This window comes from Pseudopipra pipra, chromosome 22 (assembly GCF_036250125.1).
Source record: "Pseudopipra pipra isolate bDixPip1 chromosome 22, bDixPip1.hap1, whole genome shotgun sequence".
In the NCBI taxonomy this organism is placed as follows: Eukaryota; Metazoa; Chordata; class Aves; order Passeriformes; family Pipridae; genus Pseudopipra; species Pseudopipra pipra.
Window position 1 is genome coordinate 5,150,156 of NC_087570.1, and position 13,007 is coordinate 5,163,162.

The 13,007-nt window shown below is 44.1% G+C and overlaps 1 protein-coding gene across 1 annotated transcript in view; it reads right to left on the bottom strand.

The window, feature by feature from the left end:
• Positions 1 to 3,857: 3,857 nt before the first annotated feature.
• The window catches only part of DHRS3 (dehydrogenase/reductase 3), a 29,897-nt gene continuing 20,747 nt past the window's right edge, over positions 3,858 to 13,007 (bottom strand). Inside the window, exons 3-7 of the mRNA XM_064678634.1 lie at positions 11,961 to 12,104; positions 11,172 to 11,291; positions 10,229 to 10,467; positions 9,118 to 9,243; positions 3,858 to 7,939 (exon numbers count right to left, since the gene is read on the bottom strand). Coding sequence (XP_064534704.1) covers positions 7,855 to 7,939; positions 9,118 to 9,243; positions 10,229 to 10,467; positions 11,172 to 11,291; positions 11,961 to 12,104 — 714 coding nt within the window. The 3' untranslated portion in view covers positions 3,858 to 7,854. The remainder of the gene's footprint in view (positions 7,940 to 9,117; positions 9,244 to 10,228; positions 10,468 to 11,171; positions 11,292 to 11,960; positions 12,105 to 13,007) is intronic.

The following is a 13,007-nucleotide window of genomic DNA, read 5'->3' on the forward strand; positions in this document are numbered from 1 at the left end:
GTTTTAATATTTCTGAGCGGTAAAGGCAAACAGCAGTGTTGATTATTGGGGCTTGCACCATATTTCTATTTTTCAACAGATGACTTTCACCTTATATTCCCCCTTAACCATCCAGTGAAGTTCTGGCCACCCACTCCCTACCAGTCCTTCCCAGTTCAAATTCAGATGCCGTGGGTGTTAAACAGAATATGCAGCTATGAACTCGTTAGGCAGCAGTAACAGCTCTCTGGGGTTTTGCTACACTTCAAGCTTCAAAGGAAGCCAATGTGAAGCTATTCAGGGCAGTTTGCAGAGTTAATGTCTGAGAAGGTGTGGACACAGGCAGGCACAGGTGAGAGAACGCCCGGAGGGAGGGCGCAGGGATGAACAATGTGCAGGCACAGCAATCTGGCTCAGAAACTCCCCAAACACAGTCCTCTCCAACGGGAACAATTGGGAGAGACAGATGAAATGATGAAAAATGAAGGGATCAGCAGAAATCAGACCTAATATAAACCCAACTAAAATAAACTCAGCATGGCTCCTGTGGCTCATTCAAAAGCAGCTCCTCTCCGAGAGTTCATTTGCAAGAACTTGGGTCAGGAGAAAGATGGAACAGAACTTCCTCTGCCCTGTGCCTGCAGGAGCCATTGGCTCTGACTGGCAACAGGAGGAGGTTTTTAAAGGGAAATGCTGAACATTGCAACTCTGCCTACTCCATTGCATCAGAGGAAATGTGGCATCTCCAGCCAGAAAGTGTCACTGCTCCTAAATCCCGGGCTTGAGAGTTCAAAAGAATTAAGATTAGTTTCCTGACTGATGTAGGGAGTCAGAGCTGTGCATGCTTGTCTGAATTCAAACCAAATGATGGTTTTTTACACAGGAAAACTTATAATTGTGTAATTTGTTTGAACAGGGATGTATCAGGAAACCTATTTTTAAAACTGGAATGAAGATGCATTGACTGTGTGTGTTTAAAACAATCAGAATGAGGTCAGAAGGATGTTGGAAGCAGAACATTCTATTGAATGATTGAACTGAGCTGATTGTAAATGATTTATGTGCTTTTTAATGCATGTAGAAACTTTTGCATGTCAACACTGGTTTTTTTATATTACTGTTCTCTGTTTCATTTTCAGATCCCTCCTGAAGAAATTCAAGGCTATATTTGATCATCTGATTAACATGCTAAACCTCAGCTAGAACAACAGGACAACAGAGAAGCTGAATGTGGTTTAGGGTTCAAAAGTGTTATAACAGTTGATGTGGGTGAAAGTTTTTTGGCTATAGCAGTTGAGAAACGTGTCAGATCACTACTACTGAATATTCCAGAATATCCACAATATTGAAAGTTACACACTATTCAGTCACTGAAGCACATGTGACAGTGCTTGCTGGTGTCTCTCTCCACTTTTGCATAGCCCTTAGAATGGGAATAAAATATTGCCTGGCTCCACAAGTGTTCTCCATGAATTTGCAGCCCTGATGAGAGTCCAGAAGAGAACACAAGGTATTCTATTGCTGGGAAGGAGAAGGACAAGCAAAAGCTCACAGACTGATGTGTGATTCTGTTTAATCCCATGGGTGAATTGAGTCAATCATATTCTTCCAAATTTATTATTATTATTGACCAGGGGAAATGTGGCCTGAGGCCTCAAGGAATCAGATGGGAAACACTGTGGCTTCTTCCTGGTACCTGAGACTCCTCCATTCCCTAAGGCTGACACTGACACAAAGAGTTGCCTTGTTCTCTGATGGATGGTTTTGTTGTTTTTTTTGGTTTGTTTGGTTTTTTTTTTTTTGAGAAACACCTCTTTTCCTACATTTGACAATTGAGAGAGCAGAGACAATGAGCTTGTCACCTCTGCTGCTCCCTGGAATAGGCAGAGTTGCAGGGAGTGAACTGACTCCCCTGTGCCCTGTCTGCAGGGAATCAGCATTCCCAGCAGGCTCTGGGAACAGGAACTCTGTGTTCAGATATCACTTGCTTTCCATAGGGGTCATTTCCATCTCCAGATAATATTCTTCTGAGATGAGCCCTTTTCATTATAAACCCTTGTTCCATATGACAGCATTTTGCATATAGCCAAAATATCCCCCAAACTGTATCACCCTGCACTTATTTCAGTAGTCTCTCTGCATAAAGGCACTAATAGGTGACTTTCCTGGGAAAGATAGCAAGGAATTGCCTCCTTATCTTACAGCTGATGTTAACACTGCCATGTGCCAGCCCAGTATCTGGGAACACTGATGAGATCAAGAATGATGCCCAAGGCAGGAGGGCAGCTGGTGGCTACACCCCAAAGTATTCTTTTCATTGTAATTTGATTATCACAGGCAGGGAAACTTAACGTCTAGGATGCCTGTCTATGAAAAGCCTGTAAAATACACAGGCAACTCACTCAGAAAAATAAAAATCAAATTTTAAAAATGCTTCTGATTAAGAAAAAAAATAGAAAATAGAACCACTTCTACCTAGTAGCACCAGGTCAGGACAATTACTAACACAAGCCAGAGAACCACATGTCCTTGTAAAACGAGGGCATGATGGATGGCCCTTGCAGCTGGTTAGGAAAAAGTGAGTGGTGAGTCAAAGTGACCCTTCCTTGTTTTTACATGTTTGGGCTGCTTTCCCTCCCTCAAAAAAAAACAAGAGACAGCCACCAGGAACCAGTGTATTGGGGTGTTCTGAGCCAGCAAGGCACAAAGGGAATGGTCTGCTTTTTAGGGCATGGTGACCCCTTGGAATGAGCAGGAGTAACAACACACTTCTTTTATAGACTCTGCATTTGGATGGAAATCACAGGCCTCTATTATTATGTAACTTCAGGAATGTAAGGTGGCGTCTCCCTGTTTAGGGCCATCTCACTCCCCCTAAGATTGCATCTATCCTCTGTTTTGTTTTCTCATATACTTACTCTTCATCACTCCCCAGCTCCAGTTAGAGTGCTTTCTTCCCTCATTTAAGGAGGAATTGTTCCTTTCTAGATTTATGCTTAAAAAACCAGCACATGTATTTGCCTTGATTGTTTTTCTGCATTAGTATGTCACACTGCCCAGAGCAAAGGTGAGCATAAGAACTAGTAATTTTGGACTCTTTGGGAAGGTGTGAAGATGTAAATTGTCTCCTCAGAGGTCTGTGATTTTCAGCTGTATCCAGTCCAGGCAGGCTGGGTCAGTGTGTGTTTCTGCTCGAGGGATCTGTTCCAAGAACAAGAGAGGGTGTTATGTTTAAAGGAAAGGTGACAGGAACAGGGGGAACTCAATGCCTTCCATGGTACAGGGGACATTCAGGTTGTGTCCTGTGTCTCCCACAGGTGGTCTGCAGGCTGGGGCAGCTCCATCAGAACAGGCTCTGGTCTCATCTCCCACGTTCCCTGCTGATCTGACTCCCTGAGCTGACAGACAGGGTGGTTTGTGTTGAAGCTGACAGCTCCCTGAAGGGACTGAAGAAAGGTGCTGAGGTGACTTTAGTAGAATAAAGGGTGGGAAGGGGGCAAGAAGTGTCTGAACTGCCAGCTTCCCACAGGAAACACTGGATAAAAGACAATGAGCAGCAGGGAGAAGGTGAAGTTCTGTTTTTCCTCATGTTACTGAATCTGTGGCTGCCACTACTCACAACATCTCCTTCAGAAAGGCACTTGGACAAAGAGGATCCTGTTCCCTAGAGAGGGGAACTGCTGCTGGTGACTGACAGGTTTGCTCAGTCTCCAAACACACCAGGCTGGAGGATCTGAGTGCCGGGGAGGTGAGAGCTACAAACAGTGCAGAATATTCTGTTCCTCAGGGCTGGTGGTTGTTTGGTGAAAAATGCAAAAGACTGCATTTGACAGAATCTTGCCTTACCCCAAACTTAGGAACAAGTGCTGTCAAAAAAGTGGCTGTTGCCCAGATTAAGTTTATTAAAGCCACGTGAAGAAATAAAACCAAAGGAGAGGATCCAAGGTCACCCTGTGCTCTTCCCTCAACAGTTGCATTTCAGCTCGAGGAAAGCACCAGGCCACGTTAATGTCTGCTACAGGCACATGTGTTCTCTTTGAAATAAATGCACCCACTTCTGCTCTGCCTGCATTAAGTCTGTTACTGGGTTTTTATGAGCCTTGGCAAGTGCAGTGCTATCTGTTAATATCTGAAGGTGGGAGTGTTCAGGGAGTTGTCGGAAAGGCTTGCAAGACTAGATCTGATCATACCCACCCACACTAATTAACACATTACATAAAAGTACAACAAGTTTCTCTTTGCAAACATCAGAATCACTTGCCCAGGCACTTTCTGTGCAGTTCTAGAAGAACTAGAGGGATGGACTCTGTTGCTTTTTAACCTCGACAGAACAATGGATGAGTGGGTAGGGTGAAGTTCCCACTTTCAGGGCTCACTCCTTTTTATCATCCTGCTAAAAACATGCCATCAGCAGGAATATGGCTGGAAGGACCTTTTTAAAGTTCACCAGTGGTGCATGAGGCTGCATTTTTTTTCTCATCAAAAACCACCACATGAAATATTGAACAGGAGGGATCGGATTCCCTCACAAAGGACTCCTCCTCTCCCTGCCCTGCCTTGCTAATTCTGAAAATTACTTTGTATAAACACCACCCTCTGAAACCACCTGGAACTGAAAAATCCTCCCATTTAAATAGGGCCTTTTTATGTCAGGGGAACATGTCCCAAAACAGCTCACATTTCTCTAGCATTCAAATATTAAACCAGCAGCAATCTGCTGTACAAAGGCGATAGGAAGGACCCTTTTATTTCTTCATAGTTTGGAGCAAGTCAAACTAATTTCCTATGAAACTGCTGTGACCTTCTCCTACAGCTTCACCCAGATAATAAACGTGCACCCCGATCCCGATTTACTCCAGACTCTTGGATGACATCTGGCCTCAAGATGGTGGCATGGAAAAGTGCAGCAATGACACAGGAAAACAGAAGGGAAGAAAATAACTGTGCAGAGGAGAGCAGGAGGCAGTGCAGGGAGAGGGGAAAACCAAAATTAAAATAAGTCAAAGGGCGGAAATTCCTTTGAGAAGGCCTTAGGCTTCAACAAAGCTTGTCCACATTTGCAGCACTTCGGGATTACCCAACACTAACCTTATGTGGAAGGGACAGCAGAGCCCAGCAGGCATTCCAGAGGAGCCTATTAAAAAATACCTCTTCCAGTGCATCCATCCCCGTTTGCCAGCGAGAGCTTCCTACCTCCCAATGCTCCCAAGGGAAGGAACTTTCTTCCCCAGCTCTTCCTGACTATCTGAAAAGCAAAGTCAATGTTTTCCTCATTATTCCCTGTTTGCTGCATACCTCTCCCCCCACTGTGACTGCTATTTGACCCGCTGGCCGCTCCGGGACCCTGAGGGGAGAGAGAGGGAAGTTTGTGTGTGTGAGGATGAGAGGAGCGAGATGATGAGTCTCAGCTCCCTTCTGACTTGTTTATGTTCATTAGAAAGAAATCAACAGCACTGAGTGTGTCAGACAGACCCCAAAGATTGGGAACATCTTTTGTGTGGTGCAGGGAAAGAGCAGATCCGTCCAAGGGACAGGATTTGGGGGTGAACGGGGATTTCAATGAGTGTTTTTACCTCACTTTTGCATTAGAAATTTACCAATGAGCAGAATCTCAGCAGAGAGGTTTCATTTCAGGGGGGCACTGCTCTTTCACCAGGGCTATTTGCTCTTACAGCCACAAGCCTGGAACACCTGACTGGGATTACTGAGGAACTGGAAAGGATCAGAGTGCACCAGGGGAGGTTGGAATCATCATCCCCTCCCCTCCCAAGCCTCTCTGGATAAATCTGGTACCTTCAGATCCCAGAAGGGTTCTCCCCTCATGGCACTTGTGTTTTCAATGAATTGAGTTCCTTCTCAAAAAACTCACAAAAATAAAGCTGAAAGCAACTATTGAGGTGGGCCTCAAAACACAAAGTTTCTTTTCATCCTCTCCAGAGAGCCTCAGACATCCAGGAATTCCAAAGAAAACTGCAATGTAAGAAACCTGGTCAGAGCTGGCACAGTGCTACAGCTCTGCACTGACCCAGGCAGAGGGACCTGCATCAGTGGCACTTCTGGCAGCATCTTCCTCTAGAACTGCTCCAGAAGAGAGAAATCTGCTGGTCTGCAGCAAGGTCAGACCTTCTGATTTCAACATTCCCACCTTGGCACCTCAGCAGTCTCCATTCTACATGGCAGGACCAAAGGAATATTTCAAATACAGCTCACAGCTTTTGTGCTGTAACTCAGATCTCTTTTAGGAAATGATATATTTTGGCATATGGTTTTTTTCCTTGTCTAAATTTTTGTATAGAACCTCTTGGTTCATGAACAAATACTGCTTTTCCTTTCTGTAGCATGTTGCATTTGAATTTGCTGAGCTTTTGACAGACATTTAGGTAGCCAAACTTTCAACTTTTGAGGTAGGGAAACACTAGAAATATCTGCTTTGCAGGTCAGGGTGCTCCTTCAGATGATGCATTTTGCCTCAGGTCACACAGGACATCTATGGAAAAGCTCGAAATTCGAGTCAGGAGCCCTAAATTCACTCCTTTAATCACATGTCCTTCCTTGAGGTGCTTCATTCAGGTGTCTCCAGTTAGGCTTGCTATTTTCCTGCATTGCAATTCCATTAATTCCTCTGTTAGCAGTGTTCCAGTATGTTCTCACCAGGTTCCTATGCCTAGTGCTGCATCTGGCACAGGAATGTTGCCCTTCCGAGGCTGTCACAGAGAATATATCATTACAAAAATAAATAGTGTCTGGCTGCTCTGGCATCTCAGTCCAAGCATATTTATCACTTTTGGCTGATCAGTGCCTGATTCAATGCCCCTAAAACACAATGGGTAAATTCCCAGTTGAATTCAACGTGCATTTAATCAGGTCTTTGCTAACTGTGCTTCCAAACTTCACTTTCATGAGCTCTACAGTACAGTCTCTTCTATTTTTAGAGCATTATTCCACCTCACTGTGCAGACTGATACAATGGGTTTTCCTCTGCATGGATTATGTCAGTGAATGTGTGTTTGTACAAGCAGGCTCTAGTTTTAGTTCTAGATTTAGTTCATCCCCATGTGCTGCTGCCTACATGTGTGGCAACCTGAGATTAATGCTAAAAATGTATTTATAGTCAATCACAAATGAACAAAAAAATTCAGAACGACAAATTTCATATATGAGTTCAGTGACAGAAAGAATCTTCCACTATTTGAACTGCTCTGCTGCCTGAGCCTTCCTGTTCAGCCTCCACAGGTGAAGTACAACAGCTTTTTTTGGGCCCAGCTCAGTCCCTCCAGACAGAAGTCCTGGGTGGCCTTTAGCAAAGAAAACACTGCTCCAAGGTTTGCTCCTTCCCCAGTGTATGCTGGGAACAGCTTCATCATGGAATGGAAAGTGAAGGAAGGGATGGAAAGCAAAGGAAGGGAGAGAAACTTCCATTAAATGTCCATAACTTTTAGTTCCTCAAAGCACTTTTTCAGTTCCCCTTTCAAAAAGCAGAAATGAAACCAGTGGCACTTCCTCTGAAGAGAGGGGACAAAGTGTGTTTGGGATGGGAAGTGCTGCCTCTCCACTGGGACAGCCCACAGACACTCCAGAAACAAAAATTACATCTTAAAACTATGAGTAGATTTAACAATTGAACTCTAAAGAATTAAACATCATAGAAACATTTCACACATTTAGTTTTTTTCCTTTCCAAGGGTCCGCAGTCCAGTCACTCAATCCTGTGCAAAGGTCACGTTACTATGGATATGACCTGCAAGAAATGCGTTGCCTCAGAGCAGCACAAAGTCACATGAACAGGCTAAAAGCCAAGGCTGCTGATTCCCAGTCCTGTCAGGGGTTTCGTGCTCGTGTGGGGCTCTCTGAGGAACAGTCCCTGTGCCACCAGCTCTATGTTCTTCCTTTGAAAGTGTTCATGCAGGTGTAGCTCCCGGAAAACTTGTGGATTTCTTCAAGTGCTGCCTGGGGGAGAATGCTGGAAGGGAAGCAGGAAGAGAAGAAGCAGATGAGACAAACCCCTCAGTCTGCCCTAATGAGAGATGTGTAAATATGCATTTACATATATAAATACACACATTCTCAAACATCAGCTGGTGAGAGCACACAGACCCAACAGGCCTCGGTGTCCTGCTGTGAGGAGGCCTGAAAGGGAGGAAGTTCCATCCAGTTACTCTTTCTCTGCAGAAATATTTACCCAAAAAAGTCTTGTAAAGGCTGTAACTTGGAAGATACCATCATGTTTTATTCCTCTCAAATACTGTTCTCTGAAATACACAAATTTAACCTGAGTTCTCTGGTTAACTTGCCATCTGGTTGTGCAAAACATGTGGCCTCCTTATCCTAAGGTATGGACAGAGATCTAATTTCCTGACAGCTACTGGAACGGAAAATGAATGATTAATTCTTACAGTAAAGGAGAACAGCCCTTTTTCTTGTTGGTAGAATTTCTGGGAATTTTTATCCCAAGTTTTTCATTCGGAGCAAAGCATTTATTGTGACTTATTTTTTCTTGTTTGAAATGCAATACTGGAATTATTTTCCACAGAAATCCCACGGCCTTGTTTCAGTTCCTGACTGAAGCAGCTTTTCCAAAGGCTTTAGTGCAAACTGTCATGGAAACACAGTGCTAAATGTCCTTTCTCTTTGGTTGTTTCAGGATATGAAGTTATGACTTTTTTTTCCTTAGGGATCTTAAAATTCCCGTCCTAATCATACACAAAAATATTGGTTTAATAGTTTCATTGCTGTAACACAAGCAATGCTCTCTCCATCCAGCTGTGATGTACAGACCTTATGGCACAGAAATCCTGTACAGTATGTGGCCCAGAGTCCAACGAGTCACTTACTAAATCAAAACTCACCACATGTGTATGTTAAGAAACTTCCTAGACACAAATCCAGCTCAGACCTCAGAAATCCAAATTTTGGGAGTGAAACTTGTTTCATAAAGGGATTATACCCAGGGAAAGCATCTCCAAAGGGAATCTCAGAAAGTGTCTCCCTTTTGCTTCTGTTGCTCTGTCTGTCAAGGGAAGGGATGACCCATCTGATCCCAGATGGCACTTACAGTCAGCCTGAGGTTTGCCTCCTGGACAGACAAAAGAAAACCTTCCCTGCCTGGCCAGGCTGTTGCTGGGCAAAGGAAATACTCACCTTTTTAGGATGACAAGAACATGCATTGTCCATGGAAGGAGCAGGAAGGCTTGGTTTGTCTGAACAGCTTCTACCGTCCTCCTCGCCACTGTCTCGGGCTTGAGGGGGGGGAAAAGACTGGGGAACCTGAATAAATAAAGTAAAAATTAAAATAATTACTTGTTAATCAAACTCCTCCTTAAGATATCACTGTCCAAGTCCTGTTACTCCAAACTATCTCTTGTTACTGGCCTTCAAACACGTCCCAAGCAGGCTGGAAAAGGCAGAACGTTCCAGTTCCAGCCAAAAAGCCTGAAAACAGAAAGCTCAGTTCCAACCAGTACTGCTGGGTTACCTAAACAGTTAAGAATGTACATGTTGGTGCCTTCAGGGAGAGTGGCAGAATGTATTCAGAGCCTTGATTCAGGGCTTTTCTTAATTTGAATGCAAACCAATACCAAATGCTGTCTTTTCAGTGCTGGTGTTTTTCCTTTTGTTGCTCTTTGCTTAATTCAAATTCTTGACAGGTGAAAGACAAATATTTTCCTCCATTGCTTTTAATACCAAACATAAGGCTTTTCCCAGCTCCAGCAATAGCTTGACACTGCATATTTTCTTGACTAAGAGAGCACAAACTATACTGATAGGTTATTTTGTCCATTGTAAAAGATTAATTTGGTCAGCCATTAGTTGTTCTCTTGAACAGAGGGAAAAAGGAGGCACTGATGGCCTCACTTCAGTAAAGTGGCTGTCATTCCTTTCAGTGGGAAAGAATTATTTCAAGGAATAAAGAAGGAACTTGTACTGTTAATTCTCAAGTAATTTGTAGACTGCTCCTCTTGCATGACCTCAATTGCAGATTCCCTCCCCTCCCTCTCTGGGGGCTGCACAGGGAAAAACAGCTTTATTTCTCCCTGTAGAATCCAATGTCTCCCTCAGAACAGGCTGGAGGATTATTCCAGCACACTGAGGGAACCAGTCTGATGAGTCCCAGGTGGCCTAGAGTGACCCTCTGTTCCCAGGCAGCCAAATGAGACATCGAATTCTCTTAACTAAATGAAGCATTAATTAGGAGTGTATTCTGATGATTCATTTAAAATGAGATGCTTTATTCTAGTTCCCCTGGACTGACCTGATTCTCATGCCCTGGAACATCTCTGTGCTGGTGTGGAAGGGCAGCACTGTTGTGGCATTCACTCCAGGACAGTCCAGCAGCCCCAGGGTCAGGCTCTCCATAAAGGCAAAGGAGGAGGCTTTGGAGGTGCAATAGTCAATGGCACCAGGGATGGCTGACAAGGCCAGGACAGAGTTCAGGCACACAATGTGTCCATTCTGCAGCTCCAGCATCCTTGGCAGGAATGCCTTGGTGGTCTGGAGAACAACAGAGTTAAAAGAAAAAAAAAAAAAAAAGAAAAAAAGGTCTGTTCAGCAGAGATACAACAAAACAATAGTTACTGAAGAAGATAAGATGACACAGAGACAGAGCCAAAGTGTTCTGTTCATTATGCTGGGAAAGGAGTGGGACAGGACCTTGTTGCTTTGTCATTTTCTGAGAGACTCCAAGCAGGCAAAGTCTGTGTGGAAACACAACAGAATCTTTCCTAGCATGTAAATAAGCAGCACCCACAGATAAGGGCCAGGAAGGAGTGCTTATGAACTTGTACAGGATAAAGTCTTCAGCAAAGTGATGAAATCACAAGAAGCTCTTTTTTTCATTTCTATTGCCCAATTCAAAATAGAATGAGCTCCCTGAGCAATGTAATGCCATGCTCCTCTGATGTTCCCTATACAGCACCATACAGAAAACCATCCTGTGAGCTCAGGCTTTCTCAAAAGACATCAAATGTTTTACTGGAAATGACAAGAATGGGAATAAAGAGCATCACATACTGAGTTACTACTGGAAAAATCATATTTATTTTAGACCCTGTTCCTCTGGCCTTTGCCCCTCACATTGTTTTTTCCCTCTTGTTTTTGTGACAGACTGATTTTAGGAAGACCTAAGAGCAGCCATTTCTGGCTGTAATCTGTCACTCTCTTCCCAGTTGTACAGGGGATACAAGAGCTGATCTTACCCAGAACTGTCCCAGGGTGTTGATGTGCTGGGATTTGAGCAGTGCATCATCATCGCTGTCCATCAGGCTCTTCCCATGGACCACAGCAGCATTGTTCACCAGGATGGTGATGTCACCCACCTGCAGGAACAGCAAATTACTTGGGACAACGAACATCTCACAAATCAGGCATCAGAGTGACCATTAGAGCTGAATAGCCATTGTGGCCTGAATACATTGTTGTTTTCATAGCTTTTGACATTCTAGCCTTGTAAGCCTTTGGATCACTTCAAGCAGGTGGCTAGACTTTGTACAACAATCTGGATGGTCACCCTTCTTTCTTCCCCAATATTTTTTTCCCCTCATCAAATATAGATTAGTAGAATCACAGAATCATTAAGGTTGGAAAAGACCTTTAGGATCAAGTCCAACAAGCAACCCAGCACCACCACCCTGTTCACCATTAAACCATGTCCTCAAGTGCCCCATCCCCATGTTTCTGAACACTCCCAGGGATGGTGCCTCCACCACTTCCCTGGGTGGCCTCTACCAGGGCTTTACAAGCTTAATCCTTCCATGTAGGAGTTTTCCCCCATATCCAACCTAAACCTCCCCTGGTGCAACTCGAGGCCATTTCTTCTCGTCCTGTCACTGTCCCCTGGGGGCAGAGCCCTCCCTGGATCCCCCCTCCTGTCAGGGAGCTGCAGAGAGTGAGAAGGTCCCCCCCGAGCCTCCTTTTTTCCAGGCTGAGCCCCCCCAGCTCCCTCAGCTGCTCCTTTCCCATCCTGCCCACGGGGTTTCCCCACTGACCTTCTCCCTGACGGCCTTGGCCTGCCGATAGACCTCCTCCCTGTTCCCCACGTCGCAGATGAAGTAGTGGCACTCTGTGCCCATCAGCCTGATCTCCTCCGTGGTCTCCTTCAGGCACTTCTCAGTCCGACCCCACAGGATGATCTGCAGCAAGAGACTTTGATTGTTAGAGCCGAACTGCTTCTGCTTCGAATCCGAAATAATCAAAACCTGCTTCTGACTTCAACAGTTCCATGAAAACCTTTGATGTGTTTTCACTGTAGTTTTGCTTCATTTAAGACCAGCAATGATTTTCTGTTCCATGGGGAAGGGACAGGAGTGTCTCAGTGGTTCTTGCATCCCACTGCTGATCCTCTTTTTACAGGTTCTTCACAAGCTACATGAGCTAACACAAAACCCCAGATCTTTAGCCTAAAATGACCAATATATGAAACACTTGGCAAACTTTCTGTTACATGTAATTTCAAATCTGTCCCTGCTTTTGCTATACACACATACAGAAATATAAATTCAGTCCAAAATCACAGACCTTTCCTGTATATCTGGTGTGTTCTCTATTTGTTCTATGTTTGGTGCAGTAAAACATATTTTGTCAGCCTATTATATGTAATAACTTGCAGTGCAGATTTCAGGTTGGTGTCCCAGGTGCATTTTAAACTAAAGTGTTCATCCTAATACAGACTTTTAAAGGGAGAATTCTCAAGCATGAATTCATTTTGCTCATATATGCAAGGTTTCACCTGCCACTCGCTTTTAACACAGCAAAAATGATGCTCTGCTTCTGGTACAAAGGAAATTCTGAATATTCATGGAACAAACATTCAAATCATGGAGCAGGGATTTGATGTATAATGAGACATAACCAGCCCACCCCATCTGCATTTCTACACCATCGGGGAGGTGAGAAATAGAAATAACTTGAAAAGTCATTAAAAACCATGGGGTTTTATCCAGTCTCATTTTTCCTAGTGAGACATCAGTCTCAAGTATGAGATTGTGCTTTCACCACTGTCTTTCAAACATTAACCTGCAGTAAACAGATTCAAC